The following is a 23,921-nucleotide window of genomic DNA, read 5'->3' on the forward strand; positions in this document are numbered from 1 at the left end:
GGTGTCTTTGTTGACGGTGCGCGTTGCAGCGGTAGAGTTGCGTGTGGGGTGTTGTGTAGGGCCGTGTGCGTGTGCGAGAGCTCGGACGTGCAGGAGTCGTGTTGTGTGTTTGGGTTTGGGCATCGGGGCGCGCGTGAGTGCTCGCACGTTGTCGGTCACCCGTCGTCGCGGTGTATCGCGCGCGTGTAGGGCGTTGTGGGAGGGCGCTGCCCGTTGCAGGAGAGGGCTGCTGGCAGCAAAGGGGGTGCCTACGGCCATACCACCCTGAGAACGCCCGATCTCGTCTGATCTCGGAAGCTAAGCAGGGTCGGGCCCGGTTAGTACTTGGATGGGAGACCGCCTGGGAATACCGGGTGCTGTAGGCTTTTGCCCTTTGACGGGAGGCGCCGGGCAGCCCGCGTTTTCTTGGTGGGCTGTGGCGGGCGTGCAGGGGCGCGTGGCGGGTGCGCGCGGGTCCTGCCGTGGGAGGCTGTGTTGGGGCGGGTGTGCGTGGGGTTTGGCCGGCAGCCGCCCCCGTGGTGGTGTGGTGCGGCTGCAGCGCGGGGCGGGAGCGTGGTGTCGCTGGTGCGAGAGAGGCGCCGGCGTGGGTCAGGGTGGTGCGAGAGTCAGGTGGGTGTTGCGGGGTGGGCGGCAGGAGCCGGCGCCCATGTGCTCGTGGTGGCTGTGGGTAGAGAGGAGAGGGTGTGTTGTAGGGGGCGGTGTTGGCAGAGGGTGGTCAGGGTGGTGGAGGGTGTCTTTGTTGACGGTGCGCGTTGCAGCGGTAGAGTTGCGTGTGGGGTGTTGTGTAGGGCCGTGTGCGTGTGCGAGAGCTCGGACGTGCAGGAGTCGTGTTGTGTGTTTGGGTTTGGGCATCGGGGCGCGCGTGGGTGCTCACACGTTGTCGGTCACCCGTCGTCGCGGTGTATCGCGCGCGCGTAGGGCGTTGTGGGAGGGCGCTGCCCGTTGCAGGAGAGGGCTGCTGGCGGCAGAGGGGGTGCCTACGGCCATACCACCCTGAGAACGCCCGATCTCGTCTGATCTCGGAAGCTAAGCAGGGTCGGGCCCGGTTAGTACTTGGATGGGAGACCGCCTGGGAATACCGGGTGCTGTAGGCTTTTGCCCTTTGACGGGAGGCGCCGGGGCAGCCCGCGTTTTCTTGGTGGGCTGTGGCGGGCGCGCAGGGGCGCGTGGCGGGTGCGCGCGGGTCCTGCCGTGGGAGGCTGTGTTGGGGCGGGTGTGCGTGGGGTTTGGCCGGCAGCCGCCCCCGTGGTGGTGTGGTGCGGCTGCAGCGCGGGGCGGGAGCGTGGTGTCGCTGGTGCGAGAGAGGCGCCGGCGTGGGTCAGGGTGGTGCGAGAGTCAGGTGGGTGTTGCGGGGTGGGCGGCAGGAGCCGGCGCCCATGTGCTCGTGGTGGCTGTGGGTAGAGAGGAGAGGGTGTGTTGTAGGGGGCGGTGTTGGCAGAGGGTGGTCAGGGTGGTGGAGGGTGTCTTTGTTGACGGTGCGCGTTGCAGCGGTAGAGTTGCGTGTGGGGTGTTGTGTAGGGCCGTGTGCGTGTGCGAGAGCTCGGACGTGCAGGAGTCGTGTTGTGTGTTTGGGTTTGGGCATCGGGGCGCGCGTGGGCGCTCGCACGTTGTCGGTCACCCGTCGTCGCGGTGTATGTAGCGTGCGCGTGTAGGGCGTTGTGGGAGGGCGCTGCCCGTTGCAGGAGAGGGCTGCTGGCGGCAGAGGGGGTGCCTACGGCCATACCACCCTGAGAACGCCCGATCTCGTCTGATCTCGGAAGCTAAGCAGGGTCGGGCCCGGTTAGTACTTGGATGGGAGACCGCCTGGGAATACCGGGTGCTGTAGGCTTTTGCCCTTTGACGGGAGGCGCCGGGGCAGCCCGCGTTTTCTTGGTGGGCTGTGGCGGGCGCGCAGGGGCACGTGGCGGGTGCGCGCGGGTCCTGCCGTGGGAGGCTGTGTTGGGGCGGGTGTGCGTGGGGTTTGGCCGGCAGCCGCCCCCGTGGTGGTGTGGTGCGGCTGCAGCGCGGGCGGGAGCGTGGTGTCGCTGGTGCGAGAGAGGCGCCGGCGTGGGTCAGGGTGGTGCGAGAGTCAGGTGGGTGTTGCGGGGTGGGCGGCAGGAGCCGGCGCCCATGTGCTCGTGGTGGCTGTGGGTAGAGAGGAGAGGGTGTGTTGTAGGGGGCGGTGTTGGCAGAGGGTGGTCAGGGTGGTGGAGGGTGTCTTTGTTGACGGTGCGCGTTGCAGCGGTAGAGTTGCGTGTGGGGTGTTGTGTAGGGCCGTGTGCGTGTGCGAGAGCTCGGACGTGCAGGAGTCGTGTTGTGTGTTTGGGTTTGGGCATCGGGGCGCGCGTGGGCGCTCGCACGTTGTCGGTCACCCGTCGTCGCGGTGTATGTAGCGCGCGCGTGTAGGGCGTTGTGGGAGGGCGCTGCCCGTTGCAGGAGAGGGCTGCTGGCGGCAGAGGGGGTGCCTACGGCCATACCACCCTGAGAACGCCCGATCTCGTCTGATCTCGGAAGCTAAGCAGGGTCGGGCCCGGTTAGTACTTGGATGGGAGACCGCCTGGGAATACCGGGTGCTGTAGGCTTTTGCCCTTTGACGGGAGGCGCCGGGGCAGCCCGCGTTTTCTTGGTGGGCTGTGGGCGGGCGCGCAGGGGCGCGTGGCGGGTGCGCGCGGGTCCTGCCGTGGGAGGCTGTGTTGGGGCGGGTGTGCGTGGGGTTTGGCCGGCAGCCGCCCCCGTGGTGGTGTGGTGCGGCTGCAGCGCGGGGCGGGAGTGTGGTGTCGCTGGTGCGAGAGAGGCGCCGGCGTGGGTCGGGGTAGTGCGAGAGTCAGGTGGGTGTTGCGGGGTGGGCGGCAGGAGCCGGCGCCCATGTGCTCGTGGTGGCTGTGGGTAGAGAGGAGAGGGTGTGTTGTAGGGGGCGGTGTTGGCAGAGGGTGGTCAGGGTGGTGGAGGGTGTCTTTGTTGACGGTGCGCGTTGCAGCGGTAGAGTTGCGTGTGGGGTGTTGTGTAGGGCCGTGTGCGTGTGCGAGAGCTCGGACGTGCAGGAGTCGTGTTGTGTGTTTGGGTTTGGGCATCGGGGCGCGCGTGGGCGCTCGCACGTTGTCGGTCACCCGTCGTCGCGGTGTATGTAGCGCGCGCGTGTAGGGCGTTGTGGGAGGGCGCTGCCCGTTGCAGGAGAGGGCTGCTGGCGGCAGAGGGGGTGCCTACGGCCATACCACCCTGAGAACGCCCGATCTCGTCTGATCTCGGAAGCTAAGCAGGGTCGGGCCCGGTTAGTACTTGGATGGGAGACCGCCTGGGAATACCGGGTGCTGTAGGCTTTTGCCCTTTGACGGGAGGCGCCGGGGCAGCCCGCGTTTTCTTGGTGGGCTGTGGCGGGCGCGCAGGGGCGCGTGGCGGGTGCGCGCGGGTCCTGCCGTGGGAGGCTGTGTTGGGGCGGGTGTGCGTGGGGTTTGGCCGGCAGCCGCCCCCGTGGTGGTGTGGTGCGGCTGCAGCGCGGGGCGGGAGCGTGGTGTCGCTGGTGCGAGAGAGGCGCCGGCGTGGGTCAGGGTGGTGCGAGAGTCAGGTGGGTGTTGCGGGGTGGGCGGCAGGAGCCGGCGCCCATGTGCTCGTGGTGGCTGTGGGTAGAGAGGAGAGGGTGTGTTGTAGGGGGCGGTGTTGGCAGAGGGTGGTCAGGGTGGTGGAGGGTGTCTTTGTTGACGGTGCGCGTTGCAGCGGTAGAGTTGCGTGTGGGGTGTTGTGTAGGGCCGTGTGCGTGTGCGAGAGCTCGGACGTGCAGGAGTCGTGTTGTGTGTTTGGGTTTGGGCATCGGGGCGCGCGTGGGTGCTCGCACGTTGTCGGTCACCCGTAGTCGCGGTGCAGCACGCGCGTGTAGGGCGTTGTGGGAGGGCGCTGCCCGTTGCAGGAGAGGGCTGCTGGCGGCAGAGGGGGTGCCTACGGCCATACCACCCTGAGAACGCCCGATCTCGTCTGATCTCGGAAGCTAAGCAGGGTCGGGCCCGGTTAGTACTTGGATGGGAGACCGCCTGGGAATACCGGGTGCTGTAGGCTTTTGCCCTTTGACGGGAGGCGCCGGGGCAGCCCGCGTTTTCTTGGTGGGCTGTGGCGGGCGCGCAGGGGCGCGTGGCGGGTGCGCGCGGGTCCTGCCGTGGGAGGCTGTGTGGGGGCGGGTGTGCGTGGGGTTTGGCCGGCAGCCGCCCCCGTGGTGGTGTGGTGCGGCTGCAGCGCGGGGCGGGAGCGTGGTGTCGCTGGTGCGAGAGAGGCGCCGGCGTGGGTCAGGGTGGTGCGAGAGTCAGGTGGGTGTTGCGGGGTGGGCGGCAGGAGCCGGCGCCCATGTGCTCGTGGTGGCTGTGGGTAGAGAGGAGAGGGTGTGTTGTAGGGGGCGGTGTTGGCAGAGGGTGGTCAGGGTGGTGGAGGGTGTCTTTGTTGACGGTGCGCGTTGCAGCGGTAGAGTTGCGTGTGGGGTGTTGTGTAGGGCCGTGTGCGTGTGCGAGAGCTCGGACGTGCAGGAGTCGTGTTGTGTGTTTGGGTTTGGGCATCGGGGCGCGCGTGGGTGCTCGCACGTTGTCGGTCACCCGTCGTCGCGGTGTATCGCGCGCGTGTAGGGCGTTGTGGGAGGGCGCTGCCCGTTGCAGGAGAGGGCTGCTGGCGGCAGAGGGGGTGCCTACGGCCATACCACCCTGAGAACGCCCGATCTCGTCTGATCTCGGAAGCTAAGCAGGGTCGGGCCCGGTTAGTACTTGGATGGGAGACCGCCTGGGAATACCGGGTGCTGTAGGCTTTTGCCCTTTGACGGGAGGCGCCGGGGCAGCCCGCGTTTTCTTGGTGGGCTGTGGCGGGCGTGCAGGGGCGCGTGGCGGGTGCGCGCGGGTCCTGCCGTGGGAGGCTGTGTGGGGCGGGTGTGCGTGGGGTTTGGCCGGCAGCCGCCCCCGTGGTGGTGTGGTGCGGCTGCAGCGCGGGGCGGGAGCGTGGTGTCGCTGGTGCGAGAGAGGCGCCGGCGTGGGTCAGGGTGGTGCGAGAGTCAGGTGGGTGTTGCGGGGTGGGCGGCAGGAGCCGGCGCCCATGTGCTCGTGGTGGCTGTGGGTAGAGAGGAGAGGGTGTGTTGTAGGGGGCGGTGTTGGCAGAGGGTGGTCAGGGTGGTGGAGGGTGTCTTTGTTGACGGTGCGCGTTGCAGCAGTAGAGTTGCGTGTGGGGTGTTGTGTAGGGCCGTGTGCGTGTGCGAGAGCTCGGACGTGCAGGAGTCGTGTTGTGTGTTTGGGTTTGGGCATCGGGGCGCGCGTGGGCGCTCGCACGTTGTCGGTCACCCGTCGTCGCGGTGTATGTAGCGCGCGCGTGTAGGGCGTTGTGGGAGGGCGCTGCCCGTTGCAGGAGAGGGCTGCTGGCGGCAGAGGGGGTGCCTACGGCCATACCACCCTGAGAACGCCCGATCTCGTCTGATCTCGGAAGCTAAGCAGGGTCGGGCCCGGTTAGTACTTGGATGGGAGACCGCCTGGGAATACCGGGTGCTGTAGGCTTTTGCCCTTTGACGGGAGGCGCCGGGGCAGCCCGCGTTTTCTTGGTGGGCTGTGGCGGGCGCGCAGGGGCGCGTGGCGGGTGCACGCGGGTCCTGCCGTGGGAGGCTGTGTTGGGGCGGGTGTGCGTGGGGTTTGGCCGGCAGCCGCCCCCGTGGTGGTGTGGTGCGGCTGCAGCGCGGGGCGGGAGCGTGGTGTCGCTGGTGCGAGAGAGGCGCCGGCGTGGGTCAGGGTGGTGCGAGAGTCAGGTGGGTGTTGCGGGGTGGGCGGCAGGAGCCGGCGCCCATGTGCTCGTGGTGGCTGTGGGTAGAGAGGAGAGGGTGTGTTGTAGGGGGCGGTGTTGGCAGAGGGTGGTCAGGGTGGTGGAGGGTGTCTTTGTTGACGGTGCGCGTTGCAGCGGTAGAGTTGCGTGTGGGGTGTTGTGTAGGGCCGTGTGCGTGTGCGAGAGCTCGGACGTGCAGGAGTCGTGTTGTGTGTTTGGGTTTGGGCATCGGGGCGCGCGTGGGTGCTCACACGTTGTCGGTCACCCGTCGTCGCGGTGTATCGCGCGCGCGTAGGGCGTTGTGGGAGGGCGCTGCCCGTTGCAGGAGAGGGCTGCTGGCGGCAGAGGGGGTGCCTACGGCCATACCACCCTGAGAACGCCCGATCTCGTCTGATCTCGGAAGCTAAGCAGGGTCGGGCCCGGTTAGTACTTGGATGGGAGACCGCCTGGGAATACCGGGTGCTGTAGGCTTTTGCCCTTTGACGGGAGGCGCCGGGGCAGCCCGCGTTTTCTTGGTGGGCTGTGGCGGGCGCGCAGGGGCGCGTGGCGGGTGCGCGCGGGTCCTGCCGTGGGAGGCTGTGTTGGGGCGGGTGTGCGTGGGGTTTGGCCGGCAGCCGCCCCCGTGGTGGTGTGGTGCGGCTGCAGCGCGGGGCGGGAGCGTGGTGTCGCTGGTGCGAGAGAGGCGCCGGCGTGGGTCAGGGTGGTGCGAGAGTCAGGTGGGTGTTGCGGGGTGGGCGGCAGGAGCCGGCGCCCATGTGCTCGTGGTGGCTGTGGGTAGAGAGGAGAGGGTGTGTTGTAGGGGGCGGTGTTGGCAGAGGGTGGTCAGGGTGGTGGAGGGTGTCTTTGTTGACGGTGCGCGTTGCAGCGGTAGAGTTGCGTGTGGGGTGTTGTGTAGGGCCGTGTGCGTGTGCGAGAGCTCGGACGTGCAGGAGTCGTGTTGTGTGTTTGGGTTTGGGCATCGGGGCGCGCGTGGGTGCTCGCACGTTGTCGGTCACCCGTCGTCGCGGTGTATCGCGCGCGTGTAGGGCGTTGTGGGAGGGCGCTGCCCGTTGCAGGAGAGGGCTGCTGGCGGCAGAGGGGGTGCCTACGGCCATACCACCCTGAGAACGCCCGATCTCGTCTGATCTCGGAAGCTAAGCAGGGTCGGGCCCGGTTAGTACTTGGATGGGAGACCGCCTGGGAATACCGGGTGCTGTAGGCTTTTGCCCTTTGACGGGAGGCGCCGGGGCAGCCCGCGTTTTCTTGGTGGGCTGTGGCGGGCGCGCAGGGGCGCGTGGCGGGTGCGCGCGGGTCCTGCCGTGGGAGGCTGTGTTGGGGCGGGTGTGCGTGGGGTTTGGCCGGCAGCCGCCCCCGTGGTGGTGTGGTGCGGCTGCAGCGCGGGGCGGGAGCGTGGTGTCGCTGGTGCGAGAGAGGCGCCGGCGTGGGTCGGGGTGGTGCGAGAGTCAGGTGGGTGTTGCGGGGTGGGCGGCAGGAGCCGGCGCCCATGTGCTCGTGGTGGCTGTGGGTAGAGAGGAGAGGGTGTGTTGTAGGGGGCGGTGTTGGCAGAGGGTGGTCAGGGTGGTGGAGGGTGTCTTTGTTGACGGTGCGCGTTGCAGCGGTAGAGTTGCGTGTGGGGTGTTGTGTAGGGCCGTGTGCGTGTGCGAGAGCTCGGACGTGCAGGAGTCGTGTTGTGTGTTTGGGTTTGGGCATCGGGGCGCGCGTGGGCGCTCGCACGTTGTCGGTCACCCGTCGTCGCGGTGTATGTAGCGCGCGCGTGTAGGGCGTTGTGGGAGGGCGCTGCCCGTTGCAGGAGAGGGCTGCTGGCGGCAGAGGGGGTGCCTACGGCCATACCACCCTGAGAACGCCCGATCTCGTCTGATCTCGGAAGCTAAGCAGGGTCGGGCCCGGTTAGTACTTGGATGGGAGACCGCCTGGGAATACCGGGTGCTGTAGGCTTTTGCCCTTTGACGGGAGGCGCCGGGGCAGCCCGCGTTTTCTTGGTGGGCTGTGGCGGGCGCGCAGGGGCGCGTGGCGGGTGCGCGCGGGTCCTGCCGTGGGAGGCTGTGTTGGGGCGGGTGTGCGTGGGGTTTGGCCGGCAGCCGCCCCCGTGGTGGTGTGGTGCGGCTGCAGCGCGGGGCGGGAGCGTGGTGTCGCTGGTGCGAGAGAGGCGCCGGCGTGGGTCAGGGTGGTGCGAGAGTCAGGTGGGTGTTGCGGGGTGGGCGGCAGGAGCCGGCGCCCATGTGCTCGTGGTGGCTGTGGGTAGAGAGGAGAGGGTGTGTTGTAGGGGGCGGTGTTGGCAGAGGGTGGTCAGGGTGGTGGAGGGTGTCTTTGTTGACGGTGCGCGTTGCAGCGGTAGAGTTGCGTGTGGGGTGTTGTGTAGGGCCGTGTGCGTGTGCGAGAGCTCGGACGTGCAGGAGTCGTGTTGTGTGTTTGGGTTTGGGCATCGGGGCGCGCGTGGGTGCTCGCACGTTGTCGGTCACCCGTAGTCGCGGTGCAGCACGCGCGTGTAGGGCGTTGTGGGAGGGCGCTGCCCGTTGCAGGAGAGGGCTGCTGGCGGCAGAGGGGGTGCCTACGGCCATACCACCCTGAGAACGCCCGATCTCGTCTGATCTCGGAAGCTAAGCAGGGTCGGGCCCGGTTAGTACTTGGATGGGAGACCGCCTGGGAATACCGGGTGCTGTAGGCTTTTGCCCTGTGACGGGAGGCGCCGGGGCAGCCCGCGTTTTCTTGGTGGGCTGTGGCGGGCGCGCAGGGGCACGTGGCGGGTGCGCGCGGGTCCTGCCGTGGGAGGCTGTGTTGGGGCGGGTGTGCGTGGGGTTTGGCCGGCAGCCGCCCCCGTGGTGGTGTGGTGCGGCTGCAGCGCGGGGCGGGAGCGTGGTGTCGCTGGTGCGAGAGAGGCGCCGGCGTGGGTCAGGGTGGTGCGAGAGTCAGGTGGGTGTTGCGGGGTGGGCGGCAGGAGCCGGCGCCCATGTGCTCGTGGTGGCTGTGGGTAGAGAGGAGAGGGTGTGTTGTAGGGGGCGGTGTTGGCAGAGGGTGGTCAGGGTGGTGGAGGGTGTCTTTGTTGACGGTGCGCGTTGCAGCGGTAGAGTTGCGTGTGGGGTGTTGTGTAGGGCCGTGTGCGTGTGCGAGAGCTCGGACGTGCAGGAGTCGTGTTGTGTGTTTGGGTTTGGGCATCGGGGCGCGCGTGGGCGCTCGCACGTTGTCGGTCACCCGTCGTCGCGGTGTATGTAGCGCGCGCGTGTAGGGCGTTGTGGGAGGGCGCTGCCCGTTGCAGGAGAGGGCTGCTGGCGGCAGAGGGGGTGCCTACGGCCATACCACCCTGAGAACGCCCGATCTCGTCTGATCTCGGAAGCTAAGCAGGGTCGGGCCCGGTTAGTACTTGGATGGGAGACCGCCTGGGAATACCGGGTGCTGTAGGCTTTTGCCCTTTGACGGGAGGCGCCGGGGCAGCCCGCGTTTTCTTGGTGGGCTGTGGCGGGCGCGCAGGGGCGCGTGGCGGGTGCGCGCGGGTCCTGCCGTGGGAGGCTGTGTTGGGGCGGGTGTGCGTGGGGTTTGGCCGGCAGCCGCCCCCGTGGTGGTGTGGTGCGGCTGCAGCGCGGGGCGGGAGCGTGGTGTCGCTGGTGCGAGAGAGGCGCCGGCGTGGGTCAGGGTGGTGCGAGAGTCAGGTGGGTGTTGCGGGGTGGGCGGCAGGAGCCGGCGCCCATGTGCTCGTGGTGGCTGTGGGTAGAGAGGAGAGGGTGTGTTGTAGGGGGCGGTGTTGGCAGAGGGTGGTCAGGGTGGTGGAGGGTGTCTTTGTTGACGGTGCGCGTTGCAGCGGTAGAGTTGCGTGTGGGGTGTTGTGTAGGGCCGTGTGCGTGTGCGAGAGCTCGGACGTGCAGGAGTCGTGTTGTGTGTTTGGGTTTGGGCATCGGGGCGCGCGTGGGCGCTCGCACGTTGTCGGTCACCCGTAGTCGCGGTGCAGCGCGCGCGTGTAGGGCGTTGTGGGAGGGCGCTGCCCGTTGCAGGAGAGGGCTGCTGGCGGCAGAAGGGGTGCCTACGGCCATACCACCCTGAGAATGCCCGATCTCGTCTGATCTCGGAAGCTAAGCAGGGTCGGGCCCGGTTAGTACTTGGATGGGAGACCGCCTGGGAATACCGGGTGCTGTAGGCTTTTGCCCTTTGACGGGAGGCGCCGGGGCAGCCCGCGTTTTCTTGGTGGGCTGTGGCGGGCGCGCAGGGGCGCGTGGCGGGTGCGCGCGGGTCCTGCCGTGGGAGGCTGTGTTGGGGCGGGTGTGCGTGGGGTTTGGCCGGCAGCCGCCCCCGTGGTGGTGTGGTGCGGCTGCAGCGCGGGGCGGGAGCGTGGTGTCGCTGGTGCGAGAGAGGCGCCGGCGTGGGTCAGGGTGGTGCGAGAGTCAGGTGGGTGTTGCGGGGTGGGCGGCAGGAGCCGGCGCCCATGTGCTCGTGGTGGCTGTGGGTAGAGAGGAGAGGGTGTGTTGTAGGGGGCGGTGTTGGCAGAGGGTGGTCAGGGTGGTGGAGGGTGTCTTTGTTGACGGTGCGCGTTGCAGCGGTAGAGTTGCGTGTGGGGTGTTGTGTAGGGCCGTGTGCGTGTGCGAGAGCTCGGACGTGCAGGAGTCGTGTTGTGTGTTTGGGTTTGGGCATCGGGGCGCGCGTGGGTGCTCGCACGTTGTCGGTCACCCGTCGTCGCGGTGTATCGCGCGCGTGTAGGGCGTTGTGGGAGGGCGCTGCCCGTTGCAGGAGAGGGCTGCTGGCGGCAGAGGGGGTGCCTACGGCCATACCACCCTGAGAACGCCCGATCTCGTCTGATCTCGGAAGCTAAGCAGGGTCGGGCCCGGTTAGTACTTGGATGGGAGACCGCCTGGGAATACCGGGTGCTGTAGGCTTTTGCCCTTTGACGGGAGGCGCCGGGGCAGCCCGCGTTTTCTTGGTGGGCTGTGGCGGGCGTGCAGGGGCGCGTGGCGGGTGCGCGCGGGTCCTGCCGTGGGAGGCTGTGTGGGGCGGGTGTGCGTGGGGTTTGGCCGGCAGCCGCCCCCGTGGTGGTGTGGTGCGGCTGCAGCGCGGGGCGGGAGCGTGGTGTCGCTGGTGCGAGAGAGGCGCCGGCGTGGGTCAGGGTGGTGCGAGAGTCAGGTGGGTGTTGCGGGGTGGGCGGCAGGAGCCGGCGCCCATGTGCTCGTGGTGGCTGTGGGTAGAGAGGAGAGGGTGTGTTGTAGGGGGCGGTGTTGGCAGAGGGTGGTCAGGGTGGTGGAGGGTGTCTTTGTTGACGGTGCGCGTTGCAGCAGTAGAGTTGCGTGTGGGGTGTTGTGTAGGGCCGTGTGCGTGTGCGAGAGCTCGGACGTGCAGGAGTCGTGTTGTGTGTTTGGGTTTGGGCATCGGGGCGCGCGTGGGCGCTCGCACGTTGTCGGTCACCCGTCGTCGCGGTGTATGTAGCGCGCGCGTGTAGGGCGTTGTGGGAGGGCGCTGCCCGTTGCAGGAGAGGGCTGCTGGCGGCAGAGGGGGTGCCTACGGCCATACCACCCTGAGAACGCCCGATCTCGTCTGATCTCGGAAGCTAAGCAGGGTCGGGCCCGGTTAGTACTTGGATGGGAGACCGCCTGGGAATACCGGGTGCTGTAGGCTTTTGCCCTTTGACGGGAGGCGCCGGGGCAGCCCGCGTTTTCTTGGTGGGCTGTGGCGGGCGCGCAGGGGCGCGTGGCGGGTGCGCGCGGGTCCTGCCGTGGGAGGCTGTGTTGGGGCGGGTGTGCGTGGGGTTTGGCCGGCAGCCGCCCCCGTGGTGGTGTGGTGCGGCTGCAGCGCGGGGCGGGAGCGTGGTGTCGCTGGTGCGAGAGAGGCGCCGGCGTGGGTCAGGGTGGTGCGAGAGTCAGGTGGGTGTTGCGGGGTGGGCGGCAGGAGCCGGCGCCCATGTGCTCGTGGTGGCTGTGGGTAGAGAGGAGAGGGTGTGTTGTAGGGGGCGGTGTTGGCAGAGGGTGGTCAGGGTGGTGGAGGGTGTCTTTGTTGACGGTGCGCGTTGCAGCGGTAGAGTTGCGTGTGGGGTGTTGTGTAGGGCCGTGTGCGTGTGCGAGAGCTCGGACGTGCAGGAGTCGTGTTGTGTGTTTGGGTTTGGGCATCGGGGCGCGCGTGGGTGCTCACACGTTGTCGGTCACCCGTCGTCGCGGTGTATCGCGCGCGCGTAGGGCGTTGTGGGAGGGCGCTGCCCGTTGCAGGAGAGGGCTGCTGGCGGCAGAGGGGGTGCCTACGGCCATACCACCCTGAGAACGCCCGATCTCGTCTGATCTCGGAAGCTAAGCAGGGTCGGGCCCGGTTAGTACTTGGATGGGAGACCGCCTGGGAATACCGGGTGCTGTAGGCTTTTGCCCTTTGACGGGAGGCGCCGGGGCAGCCCGCGTTTTCTTGGTGGGCTGTGGCGGGCGCGCAGGGGCGCGTGGCGGGTGCGCGCGGGTCCTGCCGTGGGAGGCTGTGTTGGGGCGGGTGTGCGTGGGGTTTGGCCGGCAGCCGCCCCCGTGGTGGTGTGGTGCGGCTGCAGCGCGGGGCGGGAGCGTGGTGTCGCTGGTGCGAGAGAGGCGCCGGCGTGGGTCAGGGTGGTGCGAGAGTCAGGTGGGTGTTGCGGGGTGGGCGGCAGGAGCCGGCGCCCATGTGCTCGTGGTGGCTGTGGGTAGAGAGGAGAGGGTGTGTTGTAGGGGGCGGTGTTGGCAGAGGGTGGTCAGGGTGGTGGAGGGTGTCTTTGTTGACGGTGCGCGTTGCAGCGGTAGAGTTGCGTGTGGGGTGTTGTGTAGGGCCGTGTGCGTGTGCGAGAGCTCGGACGTGCAGGAGTCGTGTTGTGTGTTTGGGTTTGGGCATCGGGGCGCGCGTGGGCGCTCGCACGTTGTCGGTCACCCGTCGTCGCGGTGTATGTAGCGCGCGCGTGTAGGGCGTTGTGGGAGGGCGCTGCCCGTTGCAGGAGAGGGCTGCTGGCGGCAGAGGGGGTGCCTACGGCCATACCACCCTGAGAACGCCCGATCTCGTCTGATCTCGGAAGCTAAGCAGGGTCGGGCCCGGTTAGTACTTGGATGGGAGACCGCCTGGGAATACCGGGTGCTGTAGGCTTTTGCCCTTTGACGGGAGGCGCCGGGGCAGCCCGCGTTTTCTTGGTGGGCTGTGGCGGGCGCGCAGGGGCGCGTGGCGGGTGCGCGCGGGTCCTGCCGTGGGAGGCTGTGTTGGGGCGGGTGTGCGTGGGGTTTGGCCGGCAGCCGCCCCCGTGGTGGTGTGGTGCGGCTGCAGCGCGGGGCGGGAGCGTGGTGTCGCTGGTGCGAGAGAGGCGCCGGCGTGGGTCAGGGTGGTGCGAGAGTCAGGTGGGTGTTGCGGGGTGGGCGGCAGGAGCCGGCGCCCATGTGCTCGTGGTGGCTGTGGGTAGAGAGGAGAGGGTGTGTTGTAGGGGGCGGTGTTGGCAGAGGGTGGTCAGGGTGGTGGAGGGTGTCTTTGTTGACGGTGCGCGTTGCAGCGGTAGAGTTGCGTGTGGGGTGTTGTGTAGGGCCGTGTGCGTGTGCGAGAGCTCGGACGTGCAGGAGTCGTGTTGTGTGTTTGGGTTTGGGCATCGGGGCGCGCGTGGGCGCTCGCACGTTGTCGGTCACCCGTCGTCGCGGTGTATGTAGCGCGCGCGTGTAGGGCGTTGTGGGAGGGCGCTGCCCGTTGCAGGAGAGGGCTGCTGGCGGCAGAGGGGGTGCCTACGGCCATACCACCCTGAGAACGCCCGATCTCGTCTGATCTCGGAAGCTAAGCAGGGTCGGGCCCGGTTAGTACTTGGATGGGAGACCGCCTGGGAATACCGGGTGCTGTAGGCTTTTGCCCTTTGACGGGAGGCGCCGGGGCAGCCCGCGTTTTCTTGGTGGGCTGTGGCGGGCGCGCAGGGGCACGTGGCGGGTGCGCGCGGGTCCTGCCGTGGGAGGCTGTGTTGGGGCGGGTGTGCGTGGGGTTTGGCCGGCAGCCGCCCCCGTGGTGGTGTGGTGCGGCTGCAGCGCGGGGCGGGAGCGTGGTGTCGCTGGTGCGAGAGAGGCGCCGGCGTGGGTCAGGGTGGTGCGAGAGTCAGGTGGGTGTTGCGGGGTGGGCGGCAGGAGCCGGCGCCCATGTGCTCGTGGTGGCTGTGGGTAGAGAGGAGAGGGTGTGTTGTAGGGGGCGGTGTTGGCAGAGGGTGGTCAGGGTGGTGGAGGGTGTCTTTGTTGACGGTGCGCGTTGCAGCGGTAGAGTTGCGTGTGGGGTGTTGTGTAGGGCCGTGTGCGTGTGCGAGAGCTCGGACGTGCAGGAGTCGTGTTGTGTGTTTGGGTTTGGGCATCGGGGCGCGCGTGGGTGCTCGCACGTTGTCGGTCACCCGTCGTCGCGGTGTATGTAGCGCGCGCGTGTAGGGCGTTGTGGGAGGGCGCTGCCCGTTGCAGGAGAGGGCTGCTGGCGGCAGAGGGGGTGCCTACGGCCATACCACCCTGAGAACGCCCGATCTTGTCTGATCTCGGAAGCTAAGCAGGGTCGGGCCCGGTTAGTACTTGGATGGGAGACCGCCTGGGAATACCGGGTGCTGTAGGCTTTTGCCCTGTGACGGGAGGCGCCGGGGCAGCCCGCGTTTTCTTGGTGGGCTGTGGCGGGCGCGCAGGGGCACGTGGCGGGTGCGCGCGGGTCCTGCCGTGGGAGGCTGTGTTGGGGCGGGTGTGCGTGGGGTTTGGCCGGCAGCCGCCCCCGTGGTGGTGTGGTGCGGCTGCAGCGCGGGGCGGGAGCGTGGTGTCGCTGGTGCGAGAGAGGCGCCGGCGTGGGTCAGGGTGGTGCGAGAGTCAGGTGGGTGTTGCGGGGTGGGCGGCAGGAGCCGGCGCCCATGTGCTCGTGGTGGCTGTGGGTAGAGAGGAGAGGGTGTGTTGTAGGGGGCGGTGTTGGCAGAGGGTGGTCAGGGTGGTGGAGGGTGTCTTTGTTGACGGTGCGCGTTGCAGCGGTAGAGTTGCGTGTGGGGTGTTGTGTAGGGCCGTGTGCGTGTGCGAGAGCTCGGACGTGCAGGAGTCGTGTTGTGTGTTTGGGTTTGGGCATCGGGGCGCGCGTGGGCGCTCGCACGTTGTCGGTCACCCGTCGTCGCGGTGTATGTAGCGCGCGCGTGTAGGGCGTTGTGGGAGGGCGCTGCCCGTTGCAGGAGAGGGCTGCTGGCGGCAGAGGGGGTGCCTACGGCCATACCACCCTGAGAACGCCCGATCTCGTCTGATCTCGGAAGCTAAGCAGGGTCGGGCCCGGTTAGTACTTGGATGGGAGACCGCCTGGGAATACCGGGTGCTGTAGGCTTTTGCCCTTTGACGGGAGGCGCCGGGGCAGCCCGCGTTTTCTTGGTGGGCTGTGGCGGGCGCGCAGGGGCGCGTGGCGGGTGCGCGCGGGTCCTGCCGTGGGAGGCTGTGTTGGGGCGGGTGTGCGTGGGGTTTGGCCGGCAGCCGCCCCCGTGGTGGTGTGGTGCGGCTGCAGCGCGGGGCGGGAGCGTGGTGTCGCTGGTGCGAGAGAGGCGCCGGCGTGGGTCAGGGTGGTGCGAGAGTCAGGTGGGTGTTGCGGGGTGGGCGGCAGGAGCCGGCGCCCATGTGCTCGTGGTGGCTGTGGGTAGAGAGGAGAGGGTGTGTTGTAGGGGGCGGTGTTGGCAGAGGGTGGTCAGGGTGGTGGAGGGTGTCTTTGTTGACGGTGCGCGTTGCAGCGGTAGAGTTGCGTGTGGGGTGTTGTGTAGGGCCGTGTGCGTGTGCGAGAGCTCGGACGTGCAGGAGTCGTGTTGTGTGTTTGGGTTTGGGCATCGGGGCGCGCGTGGGCGCTCGCACGTTGTCGGTCACCCGTAGTCGCGGTGCAGCGCGCGCGTGTAGGGCGTTGTGGGAGGGCGCTGCCCGTTGCAGGAGAGGGCTGCTGGCGGCAGAAGGGGTGCCTACGGCCATACCACCCTGAGAACGCCCGATCTCGTCTGATCTCGGAAGCTAAGCAGGGTCGGGCCCGGTTAGTACTTGGATGGGAGACCGCCTGGGAATACCGGGTGCTGTAGGCTTTTGCCCTGTGACGGGAGGCGCCGGGGCAGCCCGCGTTTTCTTGGTGGGCTGTGGCGGGCGTGCAGGGGCGCGTGGCGGGTGCGCGCGGGTCCTGCCGTGGGAGGCTGTGTTGGGGCGGGTGTGCGTGGGGTTTGGCCGGCAGCCGCCCCCGTGGTGGTGTGGTGCGGCTGCAGCGCGGGGCGGGAGCGTGGTGTCGCTGGTGCGAGAGAGGCGCCGGCGTGGGTCAGGGTGGTGCGAGAGTCAGGTGGGTGTTGCGGGGTGGGCGGCAGGAGCCGGCGCCCATGTGCTCGTGGTGGCTGTGGGTAGAGAGGAGAGGGTGTGTTGTAGGGGGCGGTGTTGGCAGAGGGTGGTCAGGGTGGTGGAGGGTGTCTTTGTTGACGGTGCGCGTTGCAGCGGTAGAGTTGCGTGTGGGGTGTTGTGTAGGGCCGTGTGCGTGTGCGAGAGCTCGGACGTGCAGGAGTCGTGTTGTGTGTTTGGGTTTGGGCATCGGGGCGCGCGTGGGTGCTCGCACGTTGTCGGTCACCCGTCGTCGCGGTGTATCGCGCGCGTGTAGGGCGTTGTGGGAGGGCGCTGCCCATTGCAGGAGAGGGCTGCTGGCGGCAGAGGGGGTGCCTACGGCCATACCACCCTGAGAACGCCCGATCTCGTCTGATCTCGGAAGCTAAGCAGGGTCGGGCCCGGTTAGTACTTGGATGGGAGACCGCCTGGGAATACCGGGTGCTGTAGGCTTTTGCCCTGTGACGGGAGGCGCCGGGGCAGCCCGCGTTTTCTTGGTGGGCTGTGGCGGGCGCGCAGGGGCGCGTGGCGGGTGCGCGCGGGTCCTGCCGTGGGAGGCTGTGTTGGGGCGGGTGTGCGTGGGGTTTGGCCGGCAGCCGCCCCCGTGGTGGTGTGGTGCGGCTGCAGCGCGGGGCGGGAGCGTGGTGTCGCTGGTGCGAGAGAGGCGCCGGCGTGGGTCAGGGTGGTGCGAGAGTCAGGTGGGTGTTGCGGGGTGGGCGGCAGGAGCCGGCGCCCATGTGCTCGTGGTGGCTGTGGGTAGAGAGGAGAGGGTGTGTTGTAGGGGGCGGTGTTGGCAGAGGGTGGTCAGGGTGGTGGAGGGTGTCTTTGTTGACAGTGCGCGTTGCAGCGGTAGAGTTGCGTGTGGGGTGTTGTGTAGGGCCGTGTGCGCGTGCGTGTGCGAGAGCTCGGACGTGCAGGAGTCGTGTTGTGTGTTTGGGTTTGGGCATCGGGGCGCGCGTGGGTGCTCGCACGTTGTCGGTCACCCGTCGTCGCGGTGTATCGCGCGCGTGTAGGGCGTTGTGGGAGGGCGCTGCCCGTTGCAGGAGAGGGCTGCTGGCGGCAGAGGGGGTGCCTACGGCCATACCACCCTGAGAATGCCCGATCTCGTCTGATCTCGGAAGCTAAGCAGGGTCGGGCCCGGTTAGTACTTGGATGGGAGACCGCCTGGGAATACCGGGTGCTGTAGGCTTTTGCCCTGTGACGGGAGGCGCCGGGGCAGCCCGCGTTTTCTTGGTGGGCTGTGGCGGGCGCGCAGGGGCGCGTGGCGGGTGCGCGCGGGTCCTGCCGTGGGAGGCTGTGTTGGGGCGGGTGTGCGTGGGGTTTGGCCGGCAGCCGCCCCCGTGGTGGTGTGGTGCGGCTGCAGCGCGGGGCGGGAGCGTGGTGTCGCTGGTGCGAGAGAGGCGCCGGCGTGGGTCAGGGTGGTGCGAGAGTCAGGTGGGTGTTGCGGGGTGGGCGGCAGGAGCCGGCGCCCATGTGCTCGTGGTGGCTGTGGGTAGAGAGGAGAGGGTGTGTTGTAGGGGGCGGTGTTGGCAGAGGGTGGTCAGGGTGGTGGAGGGTGTCTTTGTTGACGGTGCGCGTTGCAGCGGTAGAGTTGCGTGTGGGGTGTTGTGTAGGGCCGTGTGCGTGTGCGTGTGCGAGAGCTCGGACGTGCAGGAGTCGTGTTGTGTGTTTGGGTTTGGGCATCGGGGCGCGCGTGGGTGCTCGCACGTTGTCGGTCACCCGTCGTCGCGGTGTATCGCGCGCGTGTAGGGCGTTGTGGGAGGGCGCTGCCCGTTGCAGGAGAGGGCTGCTGGCGGCAGAGGGGGTGCCTACGGCCATACCACCCTGAGAACGCCCGATCTCGTCTGATCTCGGAAGCTAAGCAGGGTCGGGCCCGGTTAGTACTTGGATGGGAGACCGCCTGGGAATACCGGGTGCTGTAGGCTTTTGCCCTGTGACGGGAGGCGCCGGGGCAGCCCGCGTTTTCTTGGTGGGCTGTGGCGGGCGTGCAGGGGCGCGTGGCGGGTGCGCGCGGGTCCTGCCGTGGGAGGGTGTGTTGGGGCGGGTGTGCGTGGGGTTTGGCCGGCAGCCGCCCCCGTGGTGGTGTGGTGCGGCTGCAGCGCGGGGCGGGAGCGTGGTGTCGCTGGTGCGAGAGAGGCGCCGGCGTGGGTCAGGGTGGTGCGAGAGTCAGGTGGGTGTTGCGGGGTGGGCGGCAGGAGCCGGCGCCCATGTGCTCGTGGTGGCTGTGGGTAGAGAGGAGAGGGTGTGTTGTAGGGGGCGGTGTTGGCAGAGGGTGGTCAGGGTGGTGGAGGGTGTCTTTGTTGACGGTGCGCGTTGCAGCGGTAGAGTTGCGTGTGGGGTGTTGTGTAGGGCCGTGTGCGTGTGCGAGAGCTCGGACGTGCAGGAGTCGTGTTGTGTGTTTGGGTTTGGGCATCGGGGCGCGCGTGGGCGCTCGCACGTTGTCGGTCACCCGTCGTCGCGGTGTATGTAGCGCGCGCGTGTAGGGCGTTGTGGGAGGGCGCTGCCCGTTGCAGGAGAGGGCTGCTGGCGGCAGAGGGGGTGCCTACGGCCATACCACCCTGAGAACGCCCGATCTCGTCTGATCTCGGAAGCTAAGCAGGGTCGGGCCCGGTTAGTACTTGGATGGGAGACCGCCTGGGAATACCGGGTGCTGTAGGCTTTTGCCCTTTGACGGGAGGCGCCCGGGCAGCCCGCGTTTTCTTGGTGGGCTGTGGCAGGCGCGCAGGGGCGCGTGGCGGGTGCGCGCGGGTCCTGCCGTGGGAGGGTGTGTGGGGCAGGTGTGCGTGGGGTTTGGCCGGCAGCCGCCCCCGTGGTGGTGTGGTGTCATTTTTTAATTTTTTTTTTAATTCACTTTTGGTCAGTGTGCTGTTTTGGGAGTTATTCTTGTGCAGGTATTGCTGTGTTAGTTTGCCAGGTTTTGGGTGTGCTTTTGGATTTTTTCCTCTCCCCGTGCTTTATATTTTTCATTTGAATATTTAAGAAATTTTCATTTTTTTCCTTTTTGAAATATCCGTTTTCATTGATGCTGTGAACATTTTTTCTGATTATTATTTGCAGTATTCCACAGTTTGTATGTTGCTCTTACTTTTATGTACCTAATGTGGTGTTTCTTTTTTTGATGCTGTCACTTTTATATTTTGTTGAGGACACCGTGATTCCTTTGACGTTCCCACTGCACAGCCTCACACACTGTCTGTTCGTACAGCGCCTGTGCTGTGGTTAGGTCAGCATTGGCAGCATGTGCTAAGCATAGAGTTCATGGGTGTCTGCGAGGGGCCGTGCAATGCTCTGGAATGCCCACTGCAGGATCCCGTCCCAGGCGCCCTGTAGGACAGCCTCAGTGGGGGTCACTCCTCCTTTCCATCCCACTCCCTGCCCCCAGCCTGTTCCATTCACCCTCCCTTGCCTACATCCCAATGTCACCCTGTGGGTCACATCAGAGACGTCAGTCCCCTGTGGATGGACTCCATAGCTGTCCTCCTGAGTGCCATACCTCACCCAGGAGCACATCAAGCTCATCCCTGCTCAGCATGGGGTCACCGCCGGCGGGGACATCCTCTGCCTGTGTTGGAGGAGACATGTCCTTCCAGGTGTCCTGCCTGCCCTCTGCTTGCACCCCTTTGGGTCAGGGCTGGTGATCTGGTTCAATCCCTCACCTAGTGCAGTCCCTCTGGCGTGGTTTCACTACCTCACCTCCAGCTATAGTCAGCCTGTCCCCCATCGCTCCTCATTGTCCCATTGCTCCTTGGCCTCATCATGCCCTTCTTACCCAGCGCGGCAACCTCACCCAGCCCTCTTCCCTCCGCCAGCACTGGATGCCGGTTGTACCAACCTTTGCTGCCTGTAGTGTGTGGGCACCAGCTGCTGCAGTGTTCTCCAGGCTGCCTGTGTCTGGGGTGCCTGCACAGGATGTGCAGAGCAGCAGCCCCCTACAACCAATGTGGATGAAACAGAACATCAGGGCAGCCCAACTCTGGGGAAATGATTTAAGGTCGGATGTGGTGGGCTCACCTGAGGTCCCTGCCAGGTGCAGGGCAGTGTTGGGATGTGGGTATCTGGGTCAAGCAGCGGCTGCACATGCTCCCATCATTTACACCCCGCTGGGTGCTGCATACCTCCTCTCCTGGGATCTCGGGGGGTTGCTCTGCAACTGCAGCTGCCTCCCGCAGCTGGCCCAGCTCAGCCGTGCTCCCCACACAAGAGCCACACCGCCATGTCCCACTGCACAGCCAGAGCGGGGCAGTGAGGGACAGCTGGGGGCTACTGGGGTCCCCATGGCAACCCGGGCCTCACCTGGGGACACAGGGCAGCGGGGGCACCAGGCATGCAAGGTGGAAGGCCCTGGGGCAGCCATCGCAGCAGATGAGTTCACCACCATCACCACATGCTGCACACTCATCCTCGTTCTCCTGCCCCAGGGGAGTGGGAGGGGGTCACCACCACTGCCACCACCCCCCTAAGTGGCACCAGCAGACAGCTTGCATCCGCGGCTGTGGCAGGGCTGGTGCTGGCAGGGGACCCCCCAATGCCCGTTGCCCCCTTATCCTCTACCCATGCCCCCCACATCACCCACCCTGCACCAAACAGCAACACTTTTCAGGGCAGGGATTGCCTGTTCCAGGGGGGTTGTATCCTGGTCACCACCCTCAGCTGAACCCCAGGTTGCCTGTGCTCTGCCAAGCCAAGGGGATATGCCAGGAACACCCCTATGGGCCCTGGCTCAGGAGGTGTCTCTCAGGGGGGCTGACATGCCAGGGCTCACCTGGTGGGGCGTGAGATCCTGGCTGTGCATGGTGGGTGCCGGCAGCTGGCCGTGGGGGTGCAGCTGGGGCTCCCTGCTCTGTGGGTGAGACAGAATTGGGGTTTGGAGGAGCTGCCAGGACAGCTTGGGGTGAGGTGGGGGGATGCCCCCAGGCCATGGCCGTGCTGCCAGGCAGGGACAGCTGGACAGCCCCCTGCTGCAGCCTCGGGCAGCTGCAAAGGGTGGGGATGAAAGTGGATGGTGGTGGGGATCTGTACACTTTGGGATGCCTTAGGCCGGGTGGGGGGCTTCAGGCTGCGGCTTCTGCTCCTGGCCCCTGGCTCCTCGCAGGCAGCTGGGATGTATGGCTCATCCCCGGCTTTGCTGCCCATCTTGGACCTGCCTGCAAGAGAGGCCAAGAGCATCTCTGGCAGGGCCTCCTCCCTGCCACCCCACTCTGCCTGAGGGCAGCTTCTGAATTTGGGGGCTAAACTGGGCAGGAGGTTGGCCAGGCTAGAGTGCACCTACCTGGCTCCAGCACATGTTTGACAAGGATGCCCTCGACAGCCCCACGGGTGACAGGCACCTCGCTGCCCGCCACTGCTACTGCTCTCTGCACTGATGCAGCCACTGCCTGGAGGGCTGCAGGCAGGGAGGGGGCTCAGCGCAGTCGGCAGTCCCCCATGCCCTCCACTGCAGGCAAACAGAGGGCACAGGCAGACGCTGCCCTCGGGCGGTTTGGCACTCACCACTGGCACGAGGGGTGTGATGGGCATCCGCGCCCTCTGGCTTCTTCACAGTCCTCACCTTCACCAGGGGCACTGTGGGGTTGTAAGGGTGGGCATCACGGGGCACGGCGCACACACCCCGCCCAGCACCCCACCCCACTCTGTGTCTCCATACCGGGGCTGGCAGCATGTCGTGGGGAGGGCTGTGCTGCTCGGACCCCATCCCGCTCCTCGGGGGCTTTCCTCTTGCCTTGGGGTCTGTGCGGGGCTGGTGCTGTGGGGCTGGGGGAGAGGCGCCTGCTGCGGCGCTGCCGTCCCAGCTCCACCTCTGCAACAGGGACAGGGACAGGCACAGCTGGCTCTGGGTGTCACCCCTGTCTGCTGATAGCCCCCAGGGGTGCTGCTCTCCCTCCATCCACCCCCCTCCTACCTCTGGGGAAGGCACCACGAAGGGGCCGGAGCCGGGTGTACCGCTCCAGGTTGTAGTCCTTGAAGAGGACAGCCCAGAAGTCACGGACGGCAGCAGCGTCGCGGCCCAGCAGCCAGGTGAGCAGCGCGTGGAAAGCACGGTGGGAGCCCTCCCGCTCCGTCCGGCTCAGTGTCTCCTGTCAGTGCCACCATGGCCCATCAGCACACATCCCAGTGCCACCAGCAGGCCCCCCGTTCCTGCAGCACAGCCATCCTCTCCCAGCCCGCGGCCTCACCTTGAAGACGTGCTCAGGGACAACATCGTGGTCAGCCAGGCCATGCAGCAATGGGAAGACATCGTCCACTGCCATGGCGATCTCGGTGCGGTGCAGCTTCAGCAGGTGCCGCAGGTCCCCCTCACCCCCCAGCCCTGCCATGCTGCAGGGACACTGCTGGGACCGAGCAGTCCGCACCAACGCTTCTCTTTAATAAGGCCCTGCCACCGACAGCAGGAAACTTGTCAGAATCCTGTGGCCCCACTCATTTCAGTATGAGGCCATGTAACCTGAGATCACCCCTCCCGCCACCAGCTGTCCCTGTGGCATGGCTGCCACTGGGTTCCCAGTCCCAGCTGGGGCTCGGGCTGCCCCACCGCCTGGGGCATCAACAGCTGGCATGATGTTAGCTGCCACTGCTGGTAAAGGACACCCAACCCTGCGGTGACCACCCTTGGGTGGCCGAGGAGAGGTGGTCAGCCAGGGTGCTGGCGCGGGGGCCCCCGCCTCTCTCATCTCCACAGTCAGCCAGGCGTTACCCCAAAATTTCTGGACTTTCCACAGCACCTGCTTCTCTCATCCAGAAACTCGGCCACAGGAGCACATGGGAAGTAACATCTCGAGAGCAGGGGCAAAACGGGAATATTTGCCCTGCCTACCTGCAGGCTGGCAGGAAAGCACTGACACCAAAGAAAGTCTACACACATGCGTTTGGGTACAATTATGAACAAGCAAACAGCCCACTTGATGCATCGCACAGCTGCCCTCCAGCCTGCCAGAGTGACGGCAGCCCCACAGGCAAGCCTGGGGATTACCTGGGCAGGCGTTGCCTGCACCTCTGTCATCGCCCACTCTGGGAAGTTGGGCAATAAAGTGATTTCACTGGAAATACATAACTGTAAAAAACTTGGAGCTGGGGGAAACTGGCTCCTTGGGAGCTTCTGGTGTATAAAAGTCTGGGGGGTCTGGCTGCTCCATACCAGGCATTCAGGAAAGAGAAAGCTCCAAAGCTCCCATCCCTCTTCCTGAATATTGGGGATTTCCCCAGGATTAATTTCCAGCCTCTCTCCCTCTGGAGACATGAATCTGCTGCCCAGAAGGCTCAGCTAGGGGTGCCACGGCTGTGCACAGCCATTCCCACACTGCAGGGCAATCCCTGATGCCCACTGTACAGCAAAACCCGACCTGAGTGGGACAGGAAAGGGGTGCAGGTGGGGATGCTCCATTGCACGGAGCAAGGCGATATGGGTAGAGACAGTTACCAGTAAATCATAAAAGACTGAAGCAGTATCCGCTGGCTCAAAAGCCATGCCAGGAGGAAGTGGCTGCTGTCCAGAAACTCAGGAAGAATAAAAAGACAACACCTGCCACAAGAGCAAGAAATACCCTCATGCAATTCTGATTAATAAATTAATGTGTTTACCCACGGAAACATTCACCCTGAAGCTCCTTTCAGGATTTGATGTGACTTTTCCTGTGGAGGCACTGGGAGCCGTGGGATGGGGGATTGGCAGATGATGTGCCGGGGTGCTGTGCCCCATGCTGGGGTTTCAGTGTCCAGTGCTGCTGTGGTGGGGCTGGCTTCACCACCATCTCCTTGATGCACCTGCCCAGGGGACAAAACATGGGTGTCAGGTGAAATAGGAGGTTCATCCCTCCTCCTGGATATCCCCCGCAGCCCAGCTATGGGTGCTGAGCACAACCAGGCTCATGACACGGTTTCACAGATCTGCTCCACCCTTCCCAGGGAAAGAGA

General features: G+C 66.7%; 1 protein-coding gene and 26 non-coding genes across 27 annotated transcripts; 26 read left to right on the forward strand and 1 right to left on the reverse strand.

Moving 5' to 3' along the window:
• Positions 1–246: 246 nt before the first annotated feature.
• LOC142060655 (5S ribosomal RNA) lies at positions 247–365 on the forward strand. Its single transcript, XR_012661874.1, has one exon. It is a non-coding gene; the product is annotated as a 5S ribosomal RNA (ribosomal RNA).
• A 610-nt stretch (positions 366–975) lies between these two features.
• Positions 976–1,094, forward strand: LOC142060657 (5S ribosomal RNA). The gene has a single exon (XR_012661876.1). It is a non-coding gene; the product is annotated as a 5S ribosomal RNA (ribosomal RNA).
• Positions 1,095–1,709: 615 nt separating this feature from the next.
• On the forward strand, positions 1,710–1,828 carry LOC142060658 (5S ribosomal RNA). Its single transcript, XR_012661877.1, has one exon. It is a non-coding gene; the product is annotated as a 5S ribosomal RNA (ribosomal RNA).
• A 614-nt stretch (positions 1,829–2,442) lies between these two features.
• Positions 2,443–2,561, forward strand: LOC142060659 (5S ribosomal RNA). The gene has a single exon (XR_012661878.1). It is a non-coding gene; the product is annotated as a 5S ribosomal RNA (ribosomal RNA).
• Positions 2,562–3,177: 616 nt separating this feature from the next.
• On the forward strand, positions 3,178–3,296 carry LOC142060660 (5S ribosomal RNA). The gene has a single exon (XR_012661879.1). It is a non-coding gene; the product is annotated as a 5S ribosomal RNA (ribosomal RNA).
• Positions 3,297–3,907: 611 nt separating this feature from the next.
• On the forward strand, positions 3,908–4,026 carry LOC142060661 (5S ribosomal RNA). Its single transcript, XR_012661880.1, has one exon. It is a non-coding gene; the product is annotated as a 5S ribosomal RNA (ribosomal RNA).
• Positions 4,027–4,637: 611 nt separating this feature from the next.
• LOC142060662 (5S ribosomal RNA) lies at positions 4,638–4,756 on the forward strand. Its single transcript, XR_012661881.1, has one exon. It is a non-coding gene; the product is annotated as a 5S ribosomal RNA (ribosomal RNA).
• Positions 4,757–5,370: 614 nt separating this feature from the next.
• Positions 5,371–5,489, forward strand: LOC142060663 (5S ribosomal RNA). Its single transcript, XR_012661882.1, has one exon. It is a non-coding gene; the product is annotated as a 5S ribosomal RNA (ribosomal RNA).
• A 611-nt stretch (positions 5,490–6,100) lies between these two features.
• On the forward strand, positions 6,101–6,219 carry LOC142060664 (5S ribosomal RNA). The gene has a single exon (XR_012661883.1). It is a non-coding gene; the product is annotated as a 5S ribosomal RNA (ribosomal RNA).
• Positions 6,220–6,830: 611 nt separating this feature from the next.
• Positions 6,831–6,949, forward strand: LOC142060665 (5S ribosomal RNA). Its single transcript, XR_012661884.1, has one exon. It is a non-coding gene; the product is annotated as a 5S ribosomal RNA (ribosomal RNA).
• A 615-nt stretch (positions 6,950–7,564) lies between these two features.
• LOC142060666 (5S ribosomal RNA) lies at positions 7,565–7,683 on the forward strand. The gene has a single exon (XR_012661885.1). It is a non-coding gene; the product is annotated as a 5S ribosomal RNA (ribosomal RNA).
• Positions 7,684–8,294: 611 nt separating this feature from the next.
• Positions 8,295–8,413, forward strand: LOC142060668 (5S ribosomal RNA). Its single transcript, XR_012661887.1, has one exon. It is a non-coding gene; the product is annotated as a 5S ribosomal RNA (ribosomal RNA).
• A 615-nt stretch (positions 8,414–9,028) lies between these two features.
• Positions 9,029–9,147, forward strand: LOC142060669 (5S ribosomal RNA). Its single transcript, XR_012661888.1, has one exon. It is a non-coding gene; the product is annotated as a 5S ribosomal RNA (ribosomal RNA).
• A 611-nt stretch (positions 9,148–9,758) lies between these two features.
• Positions 9,759–9,877, forward strand: LOC142060600 (5S ribosomal RNA). The gene has a single exon (XR_012661820.1). It is a non-coding gene; the product is annotated as a 5S ribosomal RNA (ribosomal RNA).
• A 611-nt stretch (positions 9,878–10,488) lies between these two features.
• On the forward strand, positions 10,489–10,607 carry LOC142060670 (5S ribosomal RNA). Its single transcript, XR_012661889.1, has one exon. It is a non-coding gene; the product is annotated as a 5S ribosomal RNA (ribosomal RNA).
• A 614-nt stretch (positions 10,608–11,221) lies between these two features.
• LOC142060671 (5S ribosomal RNA) lies at positions 11,222–11,340 on the forward strand. Its single transcript, XR_012661890.1, has one exon. It is a non-coding gene; the product is annotated as a 5S ribosomal RNA (ribosomal RNA).
• Positions 11,341–11,951: 611 nt separating this feature from the next.
• On the forward strand, positions 11,952–12,070 carry LOC142060672 (5S ribosomal RNA). The gene has a single exon (XR_012661891.1). It is a non-coding gene; the product is annotated as a 5S ribosomal RNA (ribosomal RNA).
• A 615-nt stretch (positions 12,071–12,685) lies between these two features.
• On the forward strand, positions 12,686–12,804 carry LOC142060591 (5S ribosomal RNA). Its single transcript, XR_012661811.1, has one exon. It is a non-coding gene; the product is annotated as a 5S ribosomal RNA (ribosomal RNA).
• Positions 12,805–13,419: 615 nt separating this feature from the next.
• LOC142060592 (5S ribosomal RNA) lies at positions 13,420–13,538 on the forward strand. Its single transcript, XR_012661812.1, has one exon. It is a non-coding gene; the product is annotated as a 5S ribosomal RNA (ribosomal RNA).
• Positions 13,539–14,153: 615 nt separating this feature from the next.
• On the forward strand, positions 14,154–14,272 carry LOC142060603 (5S ribosomal RNA). The gene has a single exon (XR_012661823.1). It is a non-coding gene; the product is annotated as a 5S ribosomal RNA (ribosomal RNA).
• Positions 14,273–14,887: 615 nt separating this feature from the next.
• Positions 14,888–15,006, forward strand: LOC142060593 (5S ribosomal RNA). The gene has a single exon (XR_012661813.1). It is a non-coding gene; the product is annotated as a 5S ribosomal RNA (ribosomal RNA).
• A 611-nt stretch (positions 15,007–15,617) lies between these two features.
• On the forward strand, positions 15,618–15,736 carry LOC142060594 (5S ribosomal RNA). The gene has a single exon (XR_012661814.1). It is a non-coding gene; the product is annotated as a 5S ribosomal RNA (ribosomal RNA).
• Positions 15,737–16,347: 611 nt separating this feature from the next.
• Positions 16,348–16,466, forward strand: LOC142060595 (5S ribosomal RNA). Its single transcript, XR_012661815.1, has one exon. It is a non-coding gene; the product is annotated as a 5S ribosomal RNA (ribosomal RNA).
• A 617-nt stretch (positions 16,467–17,083) lies between these two features.
• LOC142060601 (5S ribosomal RNA) lies at positions 17,084–17,202 on the forward strand. Its single transcript, XR_012661821.1, has one exon. It is a non-coding gene; the product is annotated as a 5S ribosomal RNA (ribosomal RNA).
• A 617-nt stretch (positions 17,203–17,819) lies between these two features.
• On the forward strand, positions 17,820–17,938 carry LOC142060597 (5S ribosomal RNA). The gene has a single exon (XR_012661817.1). It is a non-coding gene; the product is annotated as a 5S ribosomal RNA (ribosomal RNA).
• Positions 17,939–18,553: 615 nt separating this feature from the next.
• LOC142060598 (5S ribosomal RNA) lies at positions 18,554–18,672 on the forward strand. Its single transcript, XR_012661818.1, has one exon. It is a non-coding gene; the product is annotated as a 5S ribosomal RNA (ribosomal RNA).
• Positions 18,673–19,719: 1,047 nt separating this feature from the next.
• LOC142060000 (autoimmune regulator-like) lies at positions 19,720–22,415 on the reverse strand. The gene is made up of 10 exons (XM_075099483.1): positions 22,187–22,415; positions 21,913–22,087; positions 21,658–21,810; positions 21,504–21,575; positions 21,283–21,396; positions 21,033–21,157; positions 20,776–20,853; positions 20,307–20,422; positions 20,025–20,234; positions 19,720–19,942 (listed from the first exon to the last, which is right to left on the reverse strand). The coding sequence occupies exons 1-10, from the start codon at positions 22,325–22,327 to the stop codon at positions 19,768–19,770; spliced, it is 1,359 nt and encodes a 452-aa protein (XP_074955584.1). The 5' UTR covers positions 22,328–22,415; the 3' UTR covers positions 19,720–19,767.
• Between the last annotated feature and the right edge of the window lie 1,506 nt (positions 22,416–23,921).

This window comes from Phalacrocorax aristotelis, chromosome 7, assembly GCF_949628215.1.
Source record: "Phalacrocorax aristotelis chromosome 7, bGulAri2.1, whole genome shotgun sequence".
Lineage (NCBI taxonomy): Eukaryota > Metazoa > Chordata > Aves > Suliformes > Phalacrocoracidae > Phalacrocorax > Phalacrocorax aristotelis.

Excerpts from the sequence above, each read along its gene's own strand:
- LOC142060000 (XM_075099483.1), bottom strand. The coding sequence starts at position 22,327 with ATGGCAGGGCTGGGGGGTGAGGGGGACCTGCGGCACCTGCTGAAGCTG. Across the intron at positions 21,158-21,282 it reads CAAACATGTGCTGGAGCCAG|GCAGGTCCAAGATGGGCAGC; the intron begins GTAGGTGCACTC and ends CCTCTCTTGCAG. Across the intron at positions 19,943-20,024 it reads GCACCTGGCAGGGACCTCAG|GGGGCTGCTGCTCTGCACAT; the intron begins GTGAGCCCACCA and ends CATTGGTTGTAG.